Here is a 21,329-nt window from a genome sequence, read left to right on the forward strand (position 1 = left end):
ATTGTGGCTGCAAGATGTGAACTGGCAACCTAATGAAAGAAGAGGGAAGTACCTACCATACAAAGGTGGAAAGAAAGTATCATATTGAACTAATGGAGAAATTAACAATGATGCTGTTGGACAGATGGGAGAAATACAGAGAAACCAAGAGGAGGCTATCAGAGTATATGGCTCATTCAAGTGTATAAGGAGGTGGGGAGTGTTGTAGATACAGCTTGGTTGGGGTGGGGGATATGAAAGTCACCATGGGTTGAGATTAGCTATTATGTGAAAGAACCAGGGTGCCAAAAGAACAATTTTATGCTGGTGATATGGGTTTTAAGTGTTGGTACCTCAAGGGGTACATGTAGACAAGTAATGAATTGAGTTTGGGGTGGGAGAAAAGAGGGAGGATTTTTTTTATATGAAAAGCAACAAAATGGTCAGTTGATCGTTGATCTTTATAATGAACCTTATGTTTATTGTGATGGGGGTTTGTTAATTCTTTTCACTGAATAAAAACATGCACACATTAATATCTTTACGTTTTCTTAGTTAAGGATGAAAGACGTATGAGTGGGCTAGGAATGGATTTAAGAGAATATAAATAGGTCAATGGGTAGGAGCTTCCATTAGCAAATTCTGCTTTGAGGGAGACTGTGGCTTTTTTGGGTCTCATCACATCCAGGTGCTTTCCATACCCCAATTTGCCCACACACTGTTGCACGTACCTGAAATATGTTAATTCTCTATGAATGCTGATTCTTTCCAAATAATTTAAATAATAATTAAAGATTACAGTCAGTTACAGTGTTATGGTTTTGGAGAAAAGACAGGTGGTTATATACACTGTCTGCCAGATTCTTAAGTGAGAGGAGGAAGAAAATGGGTCCTGGTTTTTAGGGAAAATTCTTAGAAAAAAACAATTACCCATGAAGTTTGGAAGGAGACAAGAGGGCTATGAACTCCAACCTTCCTCTGACTCTGCAAACAAACTAACAATTAGATTTTGCCAAGGTTGCTGAAGGTTAATGGCATAGGATGGGTGGTAATTCTGAAACCCCAAGAGCTCTCTTCTGTCCTCACCCTCATGTTTTAACCATAATCCCAGCTCCCCTTTCCAGGACTGAAATCACAATAGCACCTTAAAACAGAGAGTACTGTGTGGTGCAACAGCACTGTCCTTAGATGTTATAGAACTATTAAGGAAACAGAGAGTGAAAATGTTTTGCTACATTATGAGAACAGTAAATCCTAACTGAACACTCCATGGTGATATCTAAGCAGTGTTTATGATTCTTGTAAGAAGGTGCTTCAGAACCATGACTTTAAAAAAAGACACACCTTTTCTAAAATCAATATAGCTGCACTGACCTGAGTGCTACACTTCCTGAAACTTATCAACAGGTGGAAATAAACACCTGAAGACAATCACAACTCACAACTGAAAAAAAGGAAACTGGGGCTATCCAAAGTATCCCATGATTTTTTTTGTTTTGTTTCCTTGCAACGCCATTGCAAGTCAGTAAAGTGTTCCATGCAAGACAAATATTTCTTTTTCCTACTGTTCAATACTATCAAAGCAGAGAGGAGAATGAAGGCACTTCCTGTCACATGATGTCAACGAAGAACTCACAGGGATTGCCCATGGCCTTTTGGAAGGACTGCCGGCTCCCCGTTAGCTCTGGCGGGACCAAGCCAAGTTCTCGGACAGGTGGTCCTCCTGGGGGGCCACTTGTCCCGTAGAGTTTTGAGCCAATCTTTGGCAGGCTGTAAAGGGGTGGGACCCCTGGAGGTCCATGAGAGTGGTAACTGTGGTGGCTCCGCTCGCTGTGAGTGGCAGAGACATGGCTCCGGTGGCTGAGCTGGCTGATGGGCCGTTCACATCGTCCAATAACACTGCCGCGGATGGCATGGTCGGATCCACTGCCACTGCCGGGTGATTTGCGGTCCTTCTCCCTCCCAGGTGCCCTCTGCCCTTCGCTGTTGCTGCGGTTAGAGCCACTGCTTTTACTTCCTAGGTAGATAAGGATGACACACAGGTTTGTTTACATTGGTTTTGCCAATTTATCTTTGCAACATTAAACAAAATCTCTACATCGTATTGTGCAACAATATATATCAACGTAAGAATATGATGAACAGGAGCATAAGCTATGCAACTGCAAAAGGCAAGGGATGGCCCAGCCTCCAAGAGCTTGCATGTTGATTCCTCCATTTCCTGATTATTTATGTGATTAATCATTGGACTCCTGTACTGAATTAACTACAGTAACCTGGGCAGATGGCTGTATACAAATAAAAGAACCCCTCTCTTCCAAGCAAGACCTGATTGTACTTTATCATAGCCAAAGAACTGCACAAGTAAGCATGCAACCATCTGCAGGGTGGATGCCATAAATATTGTTTATTTTGAGCTTAGAGACAACATTGCAGTTCCTAAAAGATAAACATGACAATATCATTAAGCTTTGCCAATAATAAAGGGGGGGGGGGGGAACCCTGCACAGGGAGGCAGTGTTCACTCACAGACAGGAAAGGATTCAGATTCAGAAGTCTCTGATTCCTGTTCTTCAGTTCTAAACTGCAAACTATACTCCACATCTTAGTATTTTGCCAAAACTATGCCAAGTATAAAATCAGATTCACTTTCAAGCAATTTTATTTGGAATTCTCCAGGAATCAGCCAGTTTTTTATCACTGCCATTTCCTAAAACTCCCACAAATGGCCATATTGGCAAACGTGGCATTACATCACACACTGTACAGAACAATTGCAAGGATGCCGGTGAGTGTGATGTCAGCAGTGGTACTGCTAATGGAGTCAGAAGTGTATGTGTGGTGCACAGAGACACTGAAAATTATTTTAGCCCCTGTAATTAAAGTATCTTATAAAACGTTTCATATATCTGGTTATTTCTTAAACCAGGAAATGTCATGTCTCAAACATAGGACAGCTAAGTATCTCATCAAAAATATAACATTCTACAGACTATCACTAAAACCGACACTCTACTTGCAAAAATGGGCCATGTGATGGTGAACAGAGCCAACATTAATTCATATTACCAGGTGCTAGAGCCTGCCATTGGGAGCTTCTCTATATGAAAGCCCTGCATCTCTGCGTTTTTTCCTATAGATGCAGAATAGCAGAAAAGCCATAGTGAATCAAGTCCTAAGTTGAACTTCCTTAGCATCCCCAAAAGACTAATCCAGGACTTGCAGATTTATGCCCATCAACCAGCATGAGGAGTGAGAGAACAGAGTTGGGCCCTGCCCTATAGGGCACTGTGTAGCTTAGATCATGATTCAGTATTTCTCTATTTCTAGCAGGTGGAAGATAGTTTCCTGTGCAGCTCCTGGATTGCTCTGTTGAGTTTTACTCATAAACCAGTACTCTGGAGCTCAGTTGAACTGGGGAACAAAACTATTCAGGGATGGCCTTCCTGGCTAGGCTAGGGGGTACCACCTACTGATGCTGGGTGCCTCCCCCCTCTACCCCTCTCCTTGGCTGCTCCTCTCTAATGACTCCTTCCTTGTTTCCTCTCACATCCAAAAAAGAAAACTGTGAGAGAGAGATTATTCCAATACTTGGTTACTTGGTCAAAACCTCCAGAGCTGAAGCCACTTTCCAGCAAGATCCTCTTGCCCAAGATTGGGAGCTTGTTACCTTCAATGACTGAGTTCAAGCACTTTCATGCCAGGCTATTAGTCAAGCTCAGATCTGTGGTTTGCAGCTGGGTCTGCTTTTTCTTTTGTGCTGTTTCCCTCCTTACAGCAGCACCTGCCGAAGTTGATAAGCGCTGCTCCCAATGCAGTGCTAGACAGGCTGTGTTGGAGCAATGCATGCCCTGTCTTTTGTGTCCCAGGCAGCAACTGCTTTAGACAGTTATTTCGGAGGAAGTCCTAGTCCAAACTCTAAATGGGACTTAGCGCTTAGAGGTGAAAAATCTGCTACACTTATGGTTGCCTCAACTCCATCAGAAAACGCAGGGGTGGTGGCCATTTTGCCTTCTGGTGCTCCTGTTGTCATTCCCTCTATCCAGACCGCTCGGTTTTCCTCACAAACACTGCTACAACATTCTAGTAGCTAGGGAGACAATAATGTCTTCTACTCCTTTTTCTTTGGACTTTGTATTGCTGTTCCACCAGGCATATCAGGCTTCTCCTTCTGGGCATCTTCATTAGGGTCTGGCTTCTAAGGGAAGTCTGAGGCTGCACACTCTCTAGCTCTTAGATCTTCGTGTTTGAACGATCCTTTGGAGAAGGAAGAGATTTCAGTGGATGAAAGAGAAGATCCCAATGCAGTTAGACTTTTTTTTTTTTTTTGCAAGGATGAGTTTCCTATGCGTATTACAAAAGCCTTAGAAGGGCTCATATTCCTTCTCCTTCAGATCAGTGGGTATCTTCTCTAGGTGTTTCTATTAGGCTTGGGACTGTGAAGTCTCCTACAGCCTCTCTTATGCACCCACCTATGCAGCAGTTAATAACAGTGGGACTCCCCAGATGCTGGGCTTAGAGTGGCTCACTCCATGTCCAAGTTATATCCTATGATACTAGGCAGTGGCGTTCCTAGGGGGGCTGACACCCGGGGCGGATCGCCGATGCGCCCCGCCCCCCCCCAGATGCAGCGCAACCCCCCCCCCCCTGGTGAAAGAAACCCCCGCCCGGGTGCACGCCACTGGGGGGGGTGGGGTTGCCGCGCGCGCCTGTCCGTCGTTCGTTCCATGCTCCCTCTGCCCCGGAACAGGAAGTAACCTGTTCCGGGGCAGAAGGAGCATGGAACGAACGACAGACAGCCGCGCGTGGCACCCCTCCAGCGGCGTGCACCCGGGGCGGACCGCCCCCACCGCCCCCCCCCCCCCACCCCCACTGATACTAGGTGAAATAGATAAGCTTAAACAACTTGTCGATGCCTTAGTAACTGCTGTGACTATGAAGAAAGAATCATTTCAGTAGGAAGAAGCACATTGCTTAACATATTCAAGACTGCAGAATTCAGACTTCCTTAAAGTTTTTCTTTGAGGTAGCTTCCTTAGGAGCCCAGATATCTGTCTATGTCTCCTACATGCCATGGTTTATCTCTGCTGGATTCAGCAGGCCAGTTCTTCTAACCAGGTTGCTAGGCTGTATAGAGAGAGGTGTGACCAGCAGAAGAAAGGAAGTGTTGATGCCCCACCTGGAGTATTGTGTTCAGTTTTGGAGGCCGTACTTTGCTAAGGATGTAAAAAAAATTGAAGCGGTGCAATGAAAAGCTACGAGATTGGTATGGGATTTGCATTCCAAGATGTATGAGGAGAGACTTGCTGACCTGAACGTGTATACCCTGGAGGAAAGGAGGAACAGGGGTGATATGATACAGACGTTCAAATATTTGAAAGGTATTAATCCGCAAACAAATGTTCTCCAGAGATGGGAAGGCGGTAGAACGAGAGGACATAAAATGAGATTGAAGGGGGGCAGACTCAAAAAAGATGTCAGGAAGTATTTTTTCACAGAGTGGTGGATGCTTGGAATGCCCTCCCGTGGGAGGTGGTGGAGATGAAAACGGTAACGGAATTCAAACATGCGTTGAATATACATAAAGGAATCCTGTGCAGAAGGAATGGATCCTCAGGAGCTTAGCCGAAATTGGGTGGCGGAGCCGGTGGGGGGAAGAGGGGTTGGTGGTTGGGAGGCGAGGATAGCGGTGGGCAGACTTATACGGTCTGTGCCAGAGCCAATGGTGGGAGGCGGGACTGGTGGTTGGGAGGCGGGGAATAGTGTTGGGCAGACTTATACAGTCTGTGCCAGAGCAGGTGGTGGGAGGCGGGGCTGGTGGTTGGGAGGCGGGGAATAGTGCTGGGCAGACTTATACAGTCTGTGCCCTGAAAAAGACAGGTACAAATCAAGGTAAGGTATACACATATGAGTTTATCTTGTTGGGCAGACTGGATGGACCGTGCAGGTCTTTTTCTGCCGTCATCTACTATGTTACTATGTAACCAGGACTGGGGGGTTCATTCTTCCCTACAATTTTCTAAGATGGAAGCAGATTTAGCCTATTTGGCAAATGCTCTTTATGATCTGCTTCTAGTGTCAGCGAAAGAGATTGCATTAGTGGCGTCAGCCAGACATATTTTGTGGCTCAAAAACTGGGCAGCAGATTCAGTATCCAAATCTTGGCTTTCCTTTCAAAGTAAGCTGTTGTCTGGTGAGGATTTGAGAAATTGGTGAAGGATCTGGAGGAAGCCCGGTCTTCAACGCCTTCCTAACGACAGGCCTAAGTCCACAACTCGTTCTGCTTCTGCCCAGTTGCAGTAAAGAGATGTGAAGATGCCAAGACTAAGGAAGGAAGGATATGCTGAAGAAGTTATTATTATCTTACTTCAAGCTACAAGCACTCTATGTCTATTGCATATGCAAGAGTCCGAAGAGTTGTTTATGCACGGTGTTTCCAAAAGAGCTCTTTCACCTTTTCAATCTTTAGTGGCACATATTCTTGCCTTCCTTGGAAGGTTTTAAGAAGGATCTCTCTCTGAATTCTCTGAAAGTTTCAGAGGATGCCTTCAAAACTTGTCCTTGGCAACGTTTTTTTAAAGGAGGTAATCCTCAGACTCCAACTAGACCTATTTGTCCAGAACAGAACCTCAATCTGTTTCTTAGATCATTGCAATAAGTGCCTTTTCAGTCTCTCAGGAGGACTATCCTGAAAGATCTTACTCTAATAACAATGTTTTTGTTAGCTATCACTTCTACCACAATGATGTCAGAGCATCAAGTCTTGTTTCGTAAGGATGCCTTTCTTCATTTTACATAGGTTGGAGTATCTATTTGTACTCCTCCTTCCTTTCTCCTAAAGATCATATCTTCATTTCACCTAATCTGACTTTGATTCTTCCTTCCTTTCAACAAGAAGACTGCACAGACAATTTTAAAGCTTTAAAGTGTTTGGAAGTCCATTGAGCTGTGATGCAGTATTTAGAGGCAACCAATGACTTTCATAGGTCAAACAAATTCTTTATTCATTTTGCTGGTCCAAAGAAGGATGAACCAGCTTCCAAGGCTACAATAGCTTGCTGGTTAAAGAGATGATTTCTGCTGTGTATATTTTGGCAGGCAAGTAGTCACCTTCTGCCCCATAAGGGGAGATGGCTACTTCTTGGGCAGAGTTGTGGACCGCCACCTCAGTGGAAATTTGTAGATTGGGCAACATGGTGCTCACAATGTACTTTCACAAATCACTACAGATTGGATGTTTTGACCAGGAAAGAATCTTCCTTTCGGGCCTTAGTTCTTTCCACAGGGATAGCTGCTCTCCTCTCATAATGAGGACTGCTTTGATACATTCTGAAAGTCCTGGACTGCTTTGTTGAGGATGCTAAGAAAGGAGAAATTAGGTCTTACCTGCTAATATTCTTTCCTTTAGTCTCGAAAGACCAATTCAGATACCCGCCCATTTTATACAAGCAAAGACTGATATTCAAAGCTAGTTAACCAGGTAAGAAAGCCTCTTGCCCGGTTAACTGGTGCTGAATGGGCCCCGAGGGAATATTCAGTGGCACTTACCTGAATAGTACTGCTTAATATCCCCTTTAACCACTAAAGCCGAAACTGGCTACTGTGTTGGCGGTCCAGGGGTAGAGTCCTTATTTAACTGGATAACTGCTGATATTTGGCCCTTTACTGGTTAACCGGTCAAATAGGACCGCATAAATAGCTGTCCTCTCTTTGGCAGGTTTCACTTACCCAGTTAAGAGCTAAATTCTTCACACAAAAAAAAGTTGGAATAAGAGGATAAAGAAGGAAGGAGAGTTCACATAAATAATCTTTCACAGTGTTTCACTGCTTTGTTATCAAAATACTGATTCATCTGAGCTGTAAAGTGCCATATAGGGCTGAGCAAAACACTATTCTCCACCTGCTGGTCGATGAACATAAACCTGCTCTGTTGGGCCTAAAGGAAAGAAAATTAGCAGTTAAAACCTAATTTCTCCTTTCTGTTAATCCAATCAATTGGGGGGGGGGGGGGGGAGGGTTGAGAATAAAACCTTAGTCAAACTCAACAGCTCATGAACAATTAAACAACTCTGTAACGAAGAGAAGAAAGCAGACAAGAGCCTGGGCATGCATAGGCAGAGACCCTCATGATCTGGACTGGCAAAGGCAGAGAGATATTTTCTGCTGCAGTCTGTACTATGTGAAAAGTAATTTAACAATTATATGAATACTATCACAGTCATGTCATAGTGTTTGCATGAATCATGGGGCACACATGCATTTTAAATAGATGATGCCATAGACATGCTGGCAGAGTAAGAGGATGAAGACAGAAGGCACTGAAGGATGGGGCCAGAGCACAGGAGAGCATGTAGGAGAGGGCAGGAAGGGAACATTTTAATTACTGCTTCTACTAAAGACGCTATGAAGTGATCAGAATTTCAAACTACAGAAAACAGATGGGGGTGTCACATGACACTCATTCTCCATTCTGACTGGTTACTCTCTTAACTTTGTAGATATTCTGTTGTGATGTTTTCATAAGGACATTTCGATTGGCTGATCACTTCTATTTGCTTTACTTATTGATACTATGAGGTTTAGGGAGGAAATGAGATAAGTAGTTCAGGTGCCCTGGCTGGATCAAACTATTCAGAATGCATTTCTTGTACAAACACCAGGACCCAATTTCTAGAGGAATGGCCTGGAATGCAGTTCTGCCATTTCTTTTCAGACTCCAGAGCAGCAGGGGTATTGTGCTTCAGGCAGACTACAGGGAAGAGGGAGGGAGCGAGCAAGCCTGGAGCAGGGCAGAGAACAGTCATTCTGCTCTAATCCAGCTCTCTTTTCCTGTTGCCCAGCCGCCCCCTCCCCAGTTCCATTTCCTTTTTCTCTACAAATTAAGCCCTGACATATACAAGAGATACCTCTTACAGGACAGACTAACAATATTACTCATTTTGGAAAAAAAATTATAAAAAGATGAAAACTGAAGAATGTGTTGAGTCTGCCACAGTTTTCTATTCTCTTGCAGGCAGATGATCAAAGCCCCGCGCTATTCCAAACAGCGCTCTAAAAATAGCACTGGAACAGCGCAGGGCTTTAACGCACGGATGATCAGAGATAAAGCAGTGCAATTATCTCTGATCATGGGGTAGAAGTGCGGGCGAATTGTGCCGAGCATGCACTCAGCACAATCTCCTGCACTTGTTTGACAGGTCTGGGCTGTCAAAAAGCCCAAACCTTTCAAACACAGGGGCTGGAGGTCCATGGGACCACCAGGCCCTGACTACCCCTGCCCCGAGCAAGGCAAAACGGGGGCTGGAGGTCCGGGGGGCTGGAGGTCCAGCAGACCTCCGGTCCCCCCCCCCCCCGACGATCCCCCCCCCCCCCAGGTTCAGGGAGGGCTGGAGATCCGGTGGGTCTCCAGCCCCCCCCCCCCCCGAAAATAGTCCCTGGTGGTCAAGTGGCCGCCAGCCCCCCCCAACCCAACCCAACCCCCAGCATTGGCAAGGGTCTGCTCTGCCATCCGATCCTACACCCACCCTCCCTCTCTGCCTGCCCAGTGCCCGCCCCCCTACCTTGGTTGGAAGAGGGGCGCAGCCTGCCTCCCTCCTCTTCCTTCGACACCGCAAAATGGCGGCGCACAGCCCTGCCCAGTGCATCCTGGGATGCGCTGGGCGGGGCTACACAGCAGAGAGGGAGGGTTGGCGTAGGATTGGATGGCAGAGCGGACCCTTGCCAATGCTGGGGGTTGGGTTGGGGGGACAGCAGCGGCCACTGGCCCACCTGGGACCATTTTTGGGGGCGGGGGGGGGGGGTTGGGAGGCTGGAGACCCACCGGATCTCCAGCCCTCCCTGAACCTGGGGGTGTGGGATCGTCGGGAGGGACTGGAGGTCTGCCGGACCTCCAGTCCCCTGTCCCTGGGGGGGGGGGGGGGGGGTTGCGTCATTGGGGGGAATGGGGGCCTGCCAGCATGCAAATGCATGCTGGACAGGGCTCACCATTCCTCTCCAATGATCTGCAAACCCTAACGCCAGCTCGGAGCTGGCGTAGGGTTTGTCGCAGCCAGCGATCCAATCTTTGGCGCGCTGGTCGCTGATCATTGGGGATGAATGCGTTAAGCCCCGTTTAGCATGCATTTGCATGCTACTTGCGGTAACAGCCCTCAAGCGCGTTGTTTCACGTTGTTCTGATCATGCGGGGTTAGCAAACGCCGACGCTAGTATGGCGCTAAGAGCCTCTAGAACCAGCGTTTGCTTTTGATCATGAGGGTATTGATATTTTAAAAAGAGTGGCACAGTATGGAATTCTGTATCCAACATAATATTTTTAGAGAGATAAGGTTGTCCTGGAGCATTTGGGTACGCTGTAATTTGACTGAGTGGCAGACAGTGTGATCTGAATAGACAGACAGGGGGAGGGGGGGTTCACCACAATCAAGGAAAGAAGTCTAGATGTTCATGCTATGATAATGTTATCATGGAGACATTTCCAGCTTACCAGCGCCCTAGTGTCATCCACCTCCCTTCATTCATCCTTCAGTCTAAGGCTGGCTCAGAACAAAACAAGGGATAACACAGTTACAAGCACGAAACAAGGCAGCCCAATCTCCAGGGGTTGGGAGATGAATCCTCTCCAGTGACCCTGCACTGTACTACTTAAATGTAGAGTAAGGAAGTGGCCGGGGAACTGTGAATGACCTTGAGGTACTTACAACAGGGAAACAAGGTGGGGCCTTCTGGTGAAATCATAATATGCTCCCAAAATCAAAAACAGTGTGCTTTATGATACCATCCGTTCCCATAATGCAATTCCCATGTATTATTGTACATAATACCTGGATCCAGACATGACTGGGCAGGTTTCCACTAAGCTCCAAGTCATGCTATTCAAACTCAACAGAAATAGCTTGTGTTCATTTTGCTTGCCCAGTGACATTCTTCTAATCTTCCCTAAATTCACAGCCAAGACCTAATCCCACCCTTCCTCCTTCCTTGTTTGTGAAAACTGGAAAGAAAGAGAAAGGTCACACTATACACGAGAATAAAGTTAAAGGAGTTGAAAGGAAAATGGTAAAAGTCATCCAGGTATTATAGGATTGTAACGCTCCAGGAAAGACTATTTTTCACTCATCACATGGATTAAAACTGTCTTCCACTTTCTTTACTTTTTAGTGCCTTAAGGACTTGAAAGAGTTGATGTTAAAAATACAAGGGGTTCCAAGTCTTTTCATCAGCAGCTGAGTGACTTTTCTATTGATGTTTGTACTGCAGATAAGGGAGGAGGTAACAACTCAGCAAATGCAAGCATTTTCTAGGGCTTTTCAACAATATCCTATTGAAAATGACTTCAAATTCAGGTATGGGTCATTTTCAGCAGGGTTACTTACAAGGTTATGGTGGGATCTGTTCCCCAATGTGCTCAGCCTATTAATGCAGGTTAGCAGACGTTATTGTCTCACTTGTTGTCACATGAATGTTGTTTCACTTGTTATCAAAAAAACATAAAAAGTCCCTACATAACTTATTTTCTTGCAAATATATTCTTGCTTTGGCTATTTTCTCCTCAGCATTAGAAGGAGATATATAATTAAGTTTCCATCTCCACCCCTCCAACTCCAGTGCATAACCAGTACCTATGGTGTTCACCATGGAATATAGGCTGATTCTTCTTCTACTTTCTATGCTCTGCCCCTTCCTGCCCCACTAGCACTATATATCAGAAATAACTCTACACTATAGTGGTATTATAAGCAGTGGCTTTTACCCTCTATCCTATGCTGACATGGGAAAGACATTCTTATCAAAACTAAGTTTGACCCAGGGTTTCATGCCGATTGATCCAAGGTCACATGAGACAGCAAAGATCATTATTTAAGGGCAGTAACACTTCATTGGACTTATTATTATTATTAGCATTTGTATAGCGCTACCAGACACACGCAGCGCTGAACACCTGACACAAAGAGACAGTCCCTGCTCAAAAGAGCTTACAGCAGCCCCTTATTAAATTTTTCTGCTGTACAAAAAAGAGGTCTCAGTTGGTGACAGTCTCAGCGCCAACAGCTCGATGATAAGAAACAGGTCATACTTGACTATCTAAGGAGGCAACTAGTCTGTGTAAGCCAGTAGCAAGCATCCACACTGCCAGTTTCATCTCACAGTGGAATGATACTGTCCCCAAATCAAAGCAAGAATGAAGGAATGAGGGTTAGACTATCTTAGGTTTGTTATTATGGCTAACCTTGGGAAAAACATGTTTCCCCTGCAAAAGTCAACAGATGTCTGTTTTTGCCACGCTATCCCTGCGTGATGGAACCAAGAATGCACCAGTCATGTTTGCGGTGAACCTTGCTGAGATGGATTTAAATGGACCACATGCACACAGTCCAGAAACACAAAGAAGCAACAGAGCGACTTGGGTTAAGCAAATGACCAAAAGGATTGTGGAGTTGCAGACATGCAAGTAAACACTAACCAATTCCACATGCAAATGCTAGCCTGCAGCTTCCATATGTCTGCATGCATTACCTACTTACCTTCACTGTGCTGGCTACCTGCGCTGCCACTTCCATAGCTGAAACCAGGCTCCTGGTATGCTGGTGGGAAACACGGAGGAGGTAGTGGGTATTGGTAAGGGTAACTTTGTCCAGCAGGCCAGGGTGCTGCTGGGTGTGGGAGAGGGGCAAGGGTGTCCTGATCGGAGGTTCCACTAGAACCATCGTTAAGGTTCAATGCAGCCAAGTCTGTGGAGACAATGAGAATAGAGTTCAATGGATTCTGAACAGATAGTGGCTAAGCTAGGCCCACTCAAACATATTTACAATACAGAGAAGGGCACGTCCCTAGGGCCTACTGAAGTTTCTAATCCCCGACTCTCTGTATGAGGCACCAATAGGACAAGGATCAGAATGCCAAGTCAGAACTATGACCACATAGCTCACTGCTCTGTAATTCATTGACGATATCCTAATTAACAGGATCTTAGGATGGATGATAGAAAAACAAGGCATTGACGTATGGCCTTTGTTCACACTGGAACTGAGATAGCACCAACCTTAAAGGTTTATGATAATACATGAATCAACAGCTATCACCATTAACACAAAACCTTAGGTCTACTAATTGCAAGAGATGGGGTCAATTTTTACAGGGTTCCAAAATCTAAATTTGTGAGTTACACAAGCACATAAATTGGCCTTTGAAAATTGACTAGGGTTGAGTGCTTACATTTTCAGTAGGAACTCAAATTTAAGTGCCTAAAAGATGGGAAGCTATTGGGGGATGGGGGTTGGAGCAGGGAAAAGTTAGGGTAGACATGAAAATTAGGCTCCTACATCTAGGAAAATGAGTTGAAGGTCTAAATTTAGGCACATTCTCAGCTGAAAGGGATTTATGTGCTAACTCCCTGCTTTTCAAAAAGCCTCACAACTGAAAACATTTGTAGAAGGGGACCTTCTGGCTCACTATCTCTTGCAACTGGTGAACAGCAATAGACATCCCCTGCAGCATTAATTCCTTATACAACTTGATTCCTAAATTTTCCAAGCTAAATCACAAATTGTGGAATAACTGGGTGGACATTGACTGAAAGTCCCTGAGTTGACTAAAGGAGAACACCAGGCCACAAATAGGTGCTTCTCAACCACCTTTTTCTAACAAAACAGCATTGAGCCAATCAAACTGTGTCTATTCTCAAGCTCCATTTTTATCAACCATTCAGCAAGGGAGTATGGAGCCGTATACGCCCTTTTCAATTGCACCCAATGCACCTCTGAGTCCACAAAATAATGAGATGTAAATGTTTTAAAAATAGCAATGTCATAATTTTGCCGTAATTAGGGTGTCCCATCCCTCCTTTATTCTTACCCAAAGTCAGTCTCGAACACTGGATCCTTCCTCTTTTCCCCTTCCAGATAAATTTCCCAAATATTATATTCCAATATTTGAACTGTTTCCTAGGAATTGCAATGGGCAAGTTCATAAGAAGAAATGGCAATTTAGGGAGAATCATCCATTTTACGTAACACTACCCTCTCCACCAAGTAAGTAACAAAGGCTGCCATTTTTCTAAGTTCACAACCAATTAATTGGTCAGTTGCTCATAATTCAATGAATATAAATCTCCCAACTTAGGTGACACATGGATGCACAAACAGCAAATGCTATCCCCAGTCACTTTGAAGGGAAAGTCAACACTTAGTGAGTCTTTGGACAGACCATTTCTTTTAACTGACCTCTTAGAGGAGGCAATTTTATAATTAGTACAAAGTATGCACATACTTTTCCGCTCGGAGTTTGATGGATTTTCAAAGCAAACATACGTGTGTACTGCCACTTTAAAAATTCCCCCTGGAAAACTACGTGCTTACATTTACACCTGCTCTTTGGGCTAATTTACATACACACACATTTGAATTTTCAAAGGTATGCAGGTATATGCAAATTCCTTTGTCACCTACCCTCAGGAACATCTCTTCAATCAGCAGGTATACTTAGGCATATGCAGGATGCATATGTGTTTATAAATTGGCACACGTATCAAGTGGGTCATTTTGTAACCAGATATCTGCAGAAAACCCTTTGAAAATGATCATTCCAGTGTGTAAGCAGGAAACTCCCTTTCTTAATGTATCTCTAGACTACTATATCCCAGTGTTGCATGTTTTTGTTTCTTTTTTTTTTCTATGCCTCTTTTATTGATGTTTGCCAATAAAATAACCACACATCAATGGCCGAAGCTTCCTGAAAAGCAGAGACTCACTGCTGCAAAGATCCCCGAAAACGTAGTAGCATTGCTCTGAGAAAGTGATCTTGTTGACCGTGTGCCTGAGGTAGCCGTGTTTTAACATGCTGCTGGCATATTTTCGTGCCTCTCGCCGGTCACGGAATCCTTCCACATGCGTGTAGAGCCAGTCCACAACATCTGCACCTGTGAAGAGAGATTGAAACTGCCAGATGTTTCAGTGTAATGTTCAAGATTGGACAGCTTCTTCCTCAGCTTTATCTACTAATGGGGATCTAAGAGAATATTTACTTTAAGCATGCTGAGGCCAAGAAGACCAGGCATGAAGAACTGGTAAGAGAGAAACCATTTTCATCCTAAGAGCAAAATTCCTTATTGGCTTAAACAACTGAAGGTTTCACCATACCGCATTTCTTTTTCCCAACACAGGCAACCTAAAAGCCAAACTCAAGTACTGACTCAAGCACCCTAGGAGTCATCAGAGACAGCAACAATTTACTACAGAACACTAACACATAATGAGGCTAATTTTATAAAAGAGCTCCTATATGAACTGTCCAAAAAAGCACTTTTTTTTAAATAAAGGAAATACAGGCACTTATGTGCTTTTATAAAACAGGCTTTCAAAACGGTCCTTAATAGTGCACAAATTTACACCTGATCTGAAGATGTAAATGTGTGTGCGCACTATATTCTAGCAAAAAAAGTGAGACCAAAAACTTTTGCTATTATCCACTATATCTAATCATCTCATTTCTTGCTTACCCCTTCTTTATAACTAGTGTTCTTCTGTGTTTACCACAGGCAGGGGCAGTGGAACACCCTTTTGGTTGCAGGAGCCAAACAAACCAATTTCTAGCCATACCCCAAAGCTCTCTGTTTCCTGATCCTGTGTTGGGCAAAATACTGGTGGACCTGTGGCTTCAGTGGTCAACCTTATTCTGCTGCCTATGACCTCAGGCTTTCTTGAATTCCCTTACTATTTTCTGTTCCCAACTAGGGGGTCTTTGTGAGGGGGGGAAGAGTTTGGGCATACCCAGGTGGGTCAGTCGGGCTGATCACGTGGTGCTCTGGAAGTTGTATAGCAGCACATACTGTCTGTCTCTTTGTTTGTCCCAAGCACCTGCTGCACAGAAAAGAGTGTTCTGTTCCACTGCAGGTCCTCCTCTCTCTACTCCTGGTGCTCACTTAGCTTGACTCCTGCAGCTGCACTGCCCCCTTTAATCCTCCGAGTGGTGCAGGAGGGAGTAGAATGACCGTTGGGCATGAGAAAGAGAGAGGGGGACACTGCTGGACATGGGGAGAGAAACACAGAGAAACAGACTGCAGAGCATGAGGGGAGAATGAGAGAGTGCTGGGAATTACTGTGCTGGGCTCTACCATCTATGTTGATGGGCCACAGTAGGCCTTGTTATCTTCATTTTTGGTTGTTTCAAGCGCCATACTTTAACCACAAACTCAGGCTTCCTTCCATGTCTTTCTTACCAAGCTTTGCAATAATCCAAGCAGCTTCTTGTGAGGCTATCTATGCTCATTGATGTTAGGGTGATAGCTAAGGCTACTTTCTGCTGCACTGATTACCTCTGCCTTATGGTCAGGTCTTCACCATCAGAAATTCAATATGGTACATGAAGAGAGTTGGAGGTTTCTGTCCATTTTTCAGTGGACAAGCATCCATCAGTGAAAATACACACACTGCTGCTAACTTCCAGTTTTAGCAGAAAAGGTGAAGGTTGGCACTGGTATGATGACTGACCTATTCTTGCACTCTTCAGGGACACCCAGAGGGCAACATAGACAAAAGAAACCTTGGTTTCTGAAAAGGCTGCTTACCTATAACTGCATTGGAGATGGTAATCTTCAGCCACATCCTGTCACGAATTTCCAGGCCAGAGTCTGCTAACTGCATCACTTTGACGATGGTAGCCATGTCACTTTTCACCGTGAGGGGGCAGTCCTCCATTTCTGAAATGAAGACATGTTAACATGCGTCGTGGACACAAAGGTATGAAATCTTATGCCCTTCTCTCCCTTCTTATCTTCCCAAATTTAAAGCTCAAGAAAACCATTTGAATACTGGGAGCCACTAATATGCCTGATCAGCATTACAAAATTTTTAAGGACCCCCAAGGATGCCACAGCAAACCTAGAGCCTCACAGCTGGAAACCAGTCTGGCTTTCAGGGCACCTATGATTATTCATGAGTTGAATTAACATCTAATTTAAATAATTAGTTTTCCTGAAAATCAGAGCCACTTCCAGCACTCCAGAGCCAAAGTTCATCACTCATCATCTGTTGAAAGCAAATTGGCAACAATCTGCACCAGTTATTGCTAAAATGCAGCTGGAAAGAACAGACTATCGGCGCAGGAAAATGTAACAAAATAACATATTTGGAAATAAGATTCTGAAGCTTTTAAATTTACTTTCCTTTTTTTGTGTTCTATTGGCCCCTCTTTTGGTTTGTGAGAGACACAAGCAGATGTCTGCTGTTGCCCTCATTTCCAGGTCCCATTCCCCCAACAAGCATGGGCTTTGAACAAAGTCACCAGGAAGCCCTAAGGCAAAGGCAACACTCAGTCATGGAAAGAGAGAACCAAGCTGAAGGACTTACATCACCCTCTCCTCTAGCTAACTCACACTCAGTTTCTTTAGACTTGAAAGCAAGACTGAGGAAAGGGATCTCAGCTCTCACTAACAGGCTGATGATCAGAAGCAAGCATGGGTGCTAGAGGCTATTAGCGCCATACTAGCACCTGCGTTTGCTACCGCCCCATGATCAGAGCCCCCAAGCACGTGAAACAATACGCTCATGGGCTCTGACCACAAGTAGCATGCAAATACATGCTAAACAGGTATTTTATTATTCCTCCCAATCATCAGCGGGCAGCACACCAAACATTGGTGCTCTGCCCAAGGAAAACCCTATGCCATCTTGGAGCTGACGTTAGGATTTGCAGAACATTGGGGATGAATGGTGAGCCCTGTCCAGCATGAATTTGCAAGCTAGCAGGCCCCCTATCTCCCAAGAAGAACTTCCCCACAGGAACCCCGACCCCCCACCTTGCCAGCAATGGTGAAGCCCCGCTCAGCGCATCCCAGGATGCACTGGGCAGGGCTGGGTGCCACCATTTTCAAGGCGGCATTGGAAGGAGGAAGTGTACTACTCCCTCCTCCACCACTCAGGTACGGGGGGGGGGGGGGGGGGGGGACAGAGAAGGGGGCAAGTAGACCACCAGGTTAGGGGGCTTGTGTTTGTGGCTTTTTCTATTGGGGTGTGAGGTGTGGTTAGGGGGGCTGGAGAACTTGTGTTGGGGGGACTGGAGATCCGCCGGACCTCCAGTCCCCATGTTGCTGGCTTGGGGGTGCACTAGGCCACCAGGGCTTTGCATTGCAAGGGGGGTCCCATGGACCTCCAGCCCCTGTGTTTGATGTCTGGGCTTTTGACAGCCTGGACCTGTCAAACAAGTACGGGAGGATTGGGCCTGAGCGCATGCTCAGGCCCAATCCTCCCGCACTTTTACCCTTTGATCAGAGATAATAGCTTGCTTAAATTTGCATACTATTATTATCATAGGGGCAGTAAAGCCCATGCTCTTCCAGCACTATTTTTAGAGCGCCATGTGGAACAGCACGGGGCTTTTGATTATCTGCACCTAAGGGAGAACTCTTTGTAGGAATTCTCTCTGTCTACTAGGTCACACACACATTCTACTGCAACAGAACTGGACTAGAAAGAGAGGGATGGAGAAAAAAATTAAACAGAAAGGAGGAATTCACTATCATAACATGATAACCTCAGCTGAGAATAAACTATTTAGCCAGTACTCTCTCACTCTGCCACTGTACACATCTACACACTATCCTGATGCATACAGTCAAATGACTCTGCTGTGCTGGGCATCCACATCATGTACCCCTTGCATGCACTGGTAGATTTACATGTAGAGCACCATTTGCTGCCTGTTAGTTCTGTTAGTAGCAGAAAGTAACCCCTTCTTAGAAAGTGAGCAATTTTAAGCACATGGGGAGCAATAAACTTGCCATTTCTGATCTCCTCTTGATACATGTCTGCTGTCTCTGAAAATAGTTGATAAATACCCTTAGAATCCAAGAGAATAAATTGTGAGAGGCAGTTGTCCTGGGGTATCAGTAAATAGTTCCACTGGAGAGACAGAAGCAGTGAAAAACTATATTTTAGTAAAAACTAAAACGCCCTGTAATTATGCCAACTGTCTCAAGATATTAATTTAACCTGTTTAGGTGCATGGTTGCGTAGATGTGGAGGGGAGGGGAGGGGGGATGGAAGAGCACAGTGGCCCTTATCTATTCAGGTTTGGGAATCATACTGAGTGATATGCAGGGCCAGCTTAAGGGGTGAACCAGCGAAACACTGGCTTGGGGTGCCCAAGCTGAAAGGTGTTGGAAGCCCACCTTATTGCCCCAAGCCTTCTAGGAGTGGTACCGTTTTTTTTTCCATTCTTGCTGTGCCCTCCTTCTGCTGCTGCAGACTCAGTGGGAGAGTTTAAAATGCGTGAGAAACGGCACCTCTCTTTCTCGTGCTTGTTTTCATTTATTTTAAACATTCCGGTGGTACCAGCAACACCAGGAAGGCAAAAGTGAGAGCAAGAGGAAGGTCATGCCATTGTTGGAGGCTCCAGATACTGGAGGAAGGTAGAAAGAAAAAAAGGGACTGATGGAGCTGCTGGAGGGAGGTAGAAGGAGGTAGAAGGGGTTAGATGGGGATACTGAGGCTTGGGCTAGGAGGCGGCAGCTGATGACTGGAAAGGAAGGACTGAGGCTGGAGGGCTGGGACAATGGAGCTAGGGTTTATGCTAGAGACTATGGGCTGGGAGAAGGGGACTGGTGCTGAAGCAGGAGAGCTTTGATTTGGGAGAAGGGGGCTGAGGCTGATGCTGGGAGAAAGGAGAAGACATACGATGAGAGGGAAAACGATATGCACAGGAAAATGCTAGGGAAGAAGATTTATAGATGTGGAGAAAAGGATGGGGCCATGGATACTATATATATACTATCTATAGTCTTATATTCCACTTATTTCCTTTGAAAATTTTAAGCGGATTACATTTTTTAAAACTTCAGCAATAGAGCGAAGTACAAATACAATAATAAGCCTTCAGTTATATAATTATTAAAATGTTGGTTTTGAAATACGTTTTAAAGACTTTTCAAAAGAGAGAGTAGAAAGGTAGTCCTCTAATCTGTCTTGGGAAATTCCCTTGAAAGGGAAAAGACAATTCTGTCTCTTATTTTGAATGCATTTCATTAATGGAAAATTGAGTTTCATTTTTTTTTTTACACAATGTAGACTGATTATTTGGAATATTCAAAATCTTAATAATGCTTTCAGAGTTTAGACCATGAAAAGATTTAAAGATACTTAGTAATGGGAGAAAGAAGCAGGAGGGCAGATTCTAAGGACATGGAGATGCAGGAGAGCAAGGGCTCAGACTTAAGCAGAGACTCTACGATTGTGTGGGAAATCAGAAGGTAAACTATACGAGTGACAGGGTACTAGTGATGAATCTGAAACTGCAAAGGATGGAACAGAGGAGACAAGGATTGGGTGAAGGGATAGTGGGGACTAAGAAATTGAACTGAGACAGGGAAATTAGTGGGGACCAGGTGACTGGGTGAAGGCTATGAGACTGAATGCAGATTAATAGGAAGGGGAAACGTTTGGGAGAACCTGGAGGGGCTGTGATGCAGTTGAAAGGGACAGAGAGGTATGGAGATGGTAAAGGGGACAGGCCTTTTAAAGAGACAGAAGAGGATAGAACTGGTAGGATTAAAGGGGGAATGACAGTCTGGTTAAGGAAGTAAAGAGTGGATAAGTGACAGGGAAGGAACTGGGGCTGGTAAAGGGATAAGAGGCACATGAAGGGAGATGAAGCTTGAAAGGAGTTAAGAACAGAGGGTAGAAATGAGGGATCACAAAGTAGATGAAAGACAGGGAAGTAAGAAGGATACAAAAGAAATGAATGGGCGGACTAGGGAAACAAGAGTAGGAAATGGAAAGCTGGTAGCTGAACAATGAAAAGAGGGAGAGTGAAGACTGGAGGGGGAAGAAGGTGGAACTAAATCTAGCAATAGGTGGTTAAAAAAGGCAGATGAGAAAATAAGAGAAAAAAAAGATGAAACAGAAGAATCTACATTAGTGACAGATATTAGGAGAGGAAGGAAAGAAAGAAAACAGGGAGTGTGAAGAAACAAAAAATGGAAATAAGATCCTGGAAGAGGACTTAGGTGAAAACCAAGGAAAAGAAGTGATAAAGAGAAAGCAGGGCTGACTGAAGTGGAAAAATAAAATGATCAGACAACAAAGATATCTTCCAGTTTGGGACCATTCTCACGGTACCAGTCCTAATAGTTGCACAGTTCATATTGGAAGTCTTGGGGGGGGGGGGGGGGGGGGAGGAGGGCAAAATCAAAATCTAGCCCTTGAGCCAGCCTTGGCTTTAAGATTTTTGTCAATACTTTTTTAGTCCAGCAATTTCATCCTATGCATTTGGCCTTTCAATTATAACTAGATTCTACTGGATTATGGCACTATGGCTTCCTGGGTTTTTTTTTTTTTGTTTCTTTTGCTGTTTTATAGCTG

The 21,329-nt window shown here is 44.7% G+C and overlaps 1 protein-coding gene across 3 annotated transcripts in view; it reads right to left on the minus strand.

The window, feature by feature from the left end:
* Positions 1-524: 524 nt before the first annotated feature.
* Positions 525-21,329, minus strand: part of DVL1 (dishevelled segment polarity protein 1) — a 180,409-nt gene continuing 159,604 nt past the window's right edge. For all 3 annotated transcript variants that reach the window (XM_030222264.1, XM_030222263.1, XM_030222262.1), the window contains 4 exons: positions 16,541-16,672; positions 14,726-14,893; positions 12,501-12,707; positions 525-1,996 (listed from right to left, as the gene is read on the minus strand). In XM_030222264.1, coding sequence (XP_030078124.1) covers positions 1,590-1,996; positions 12,501-12,707; positions 14,726-14,893; positions 16,541-16,672 — 914 coding nt within the window. In that variant the 3' untranslated portion in view covers positions 525-1,589. The remainder of the gene's footprint in view (positions 1,997-12,500; positions 12,708-14,725; positions 14,894-16,540; positions 16,673-21,329) is intronic.

Source organism: Microcaecilia unicolor, chromosome 13, assembly GCF_901765095.1.
Source record: "Microcaecilia unicolor chromosome 13, aMicUni1.1, whole genome shotgun sequence".
Classification (NCBI taxonomy): Eukaryota; Metazoa; Chordata; class Amphibia; order Gymnophiona; family Siphonopidae; genus Microcaecilia; species Microcaecilia unicolor.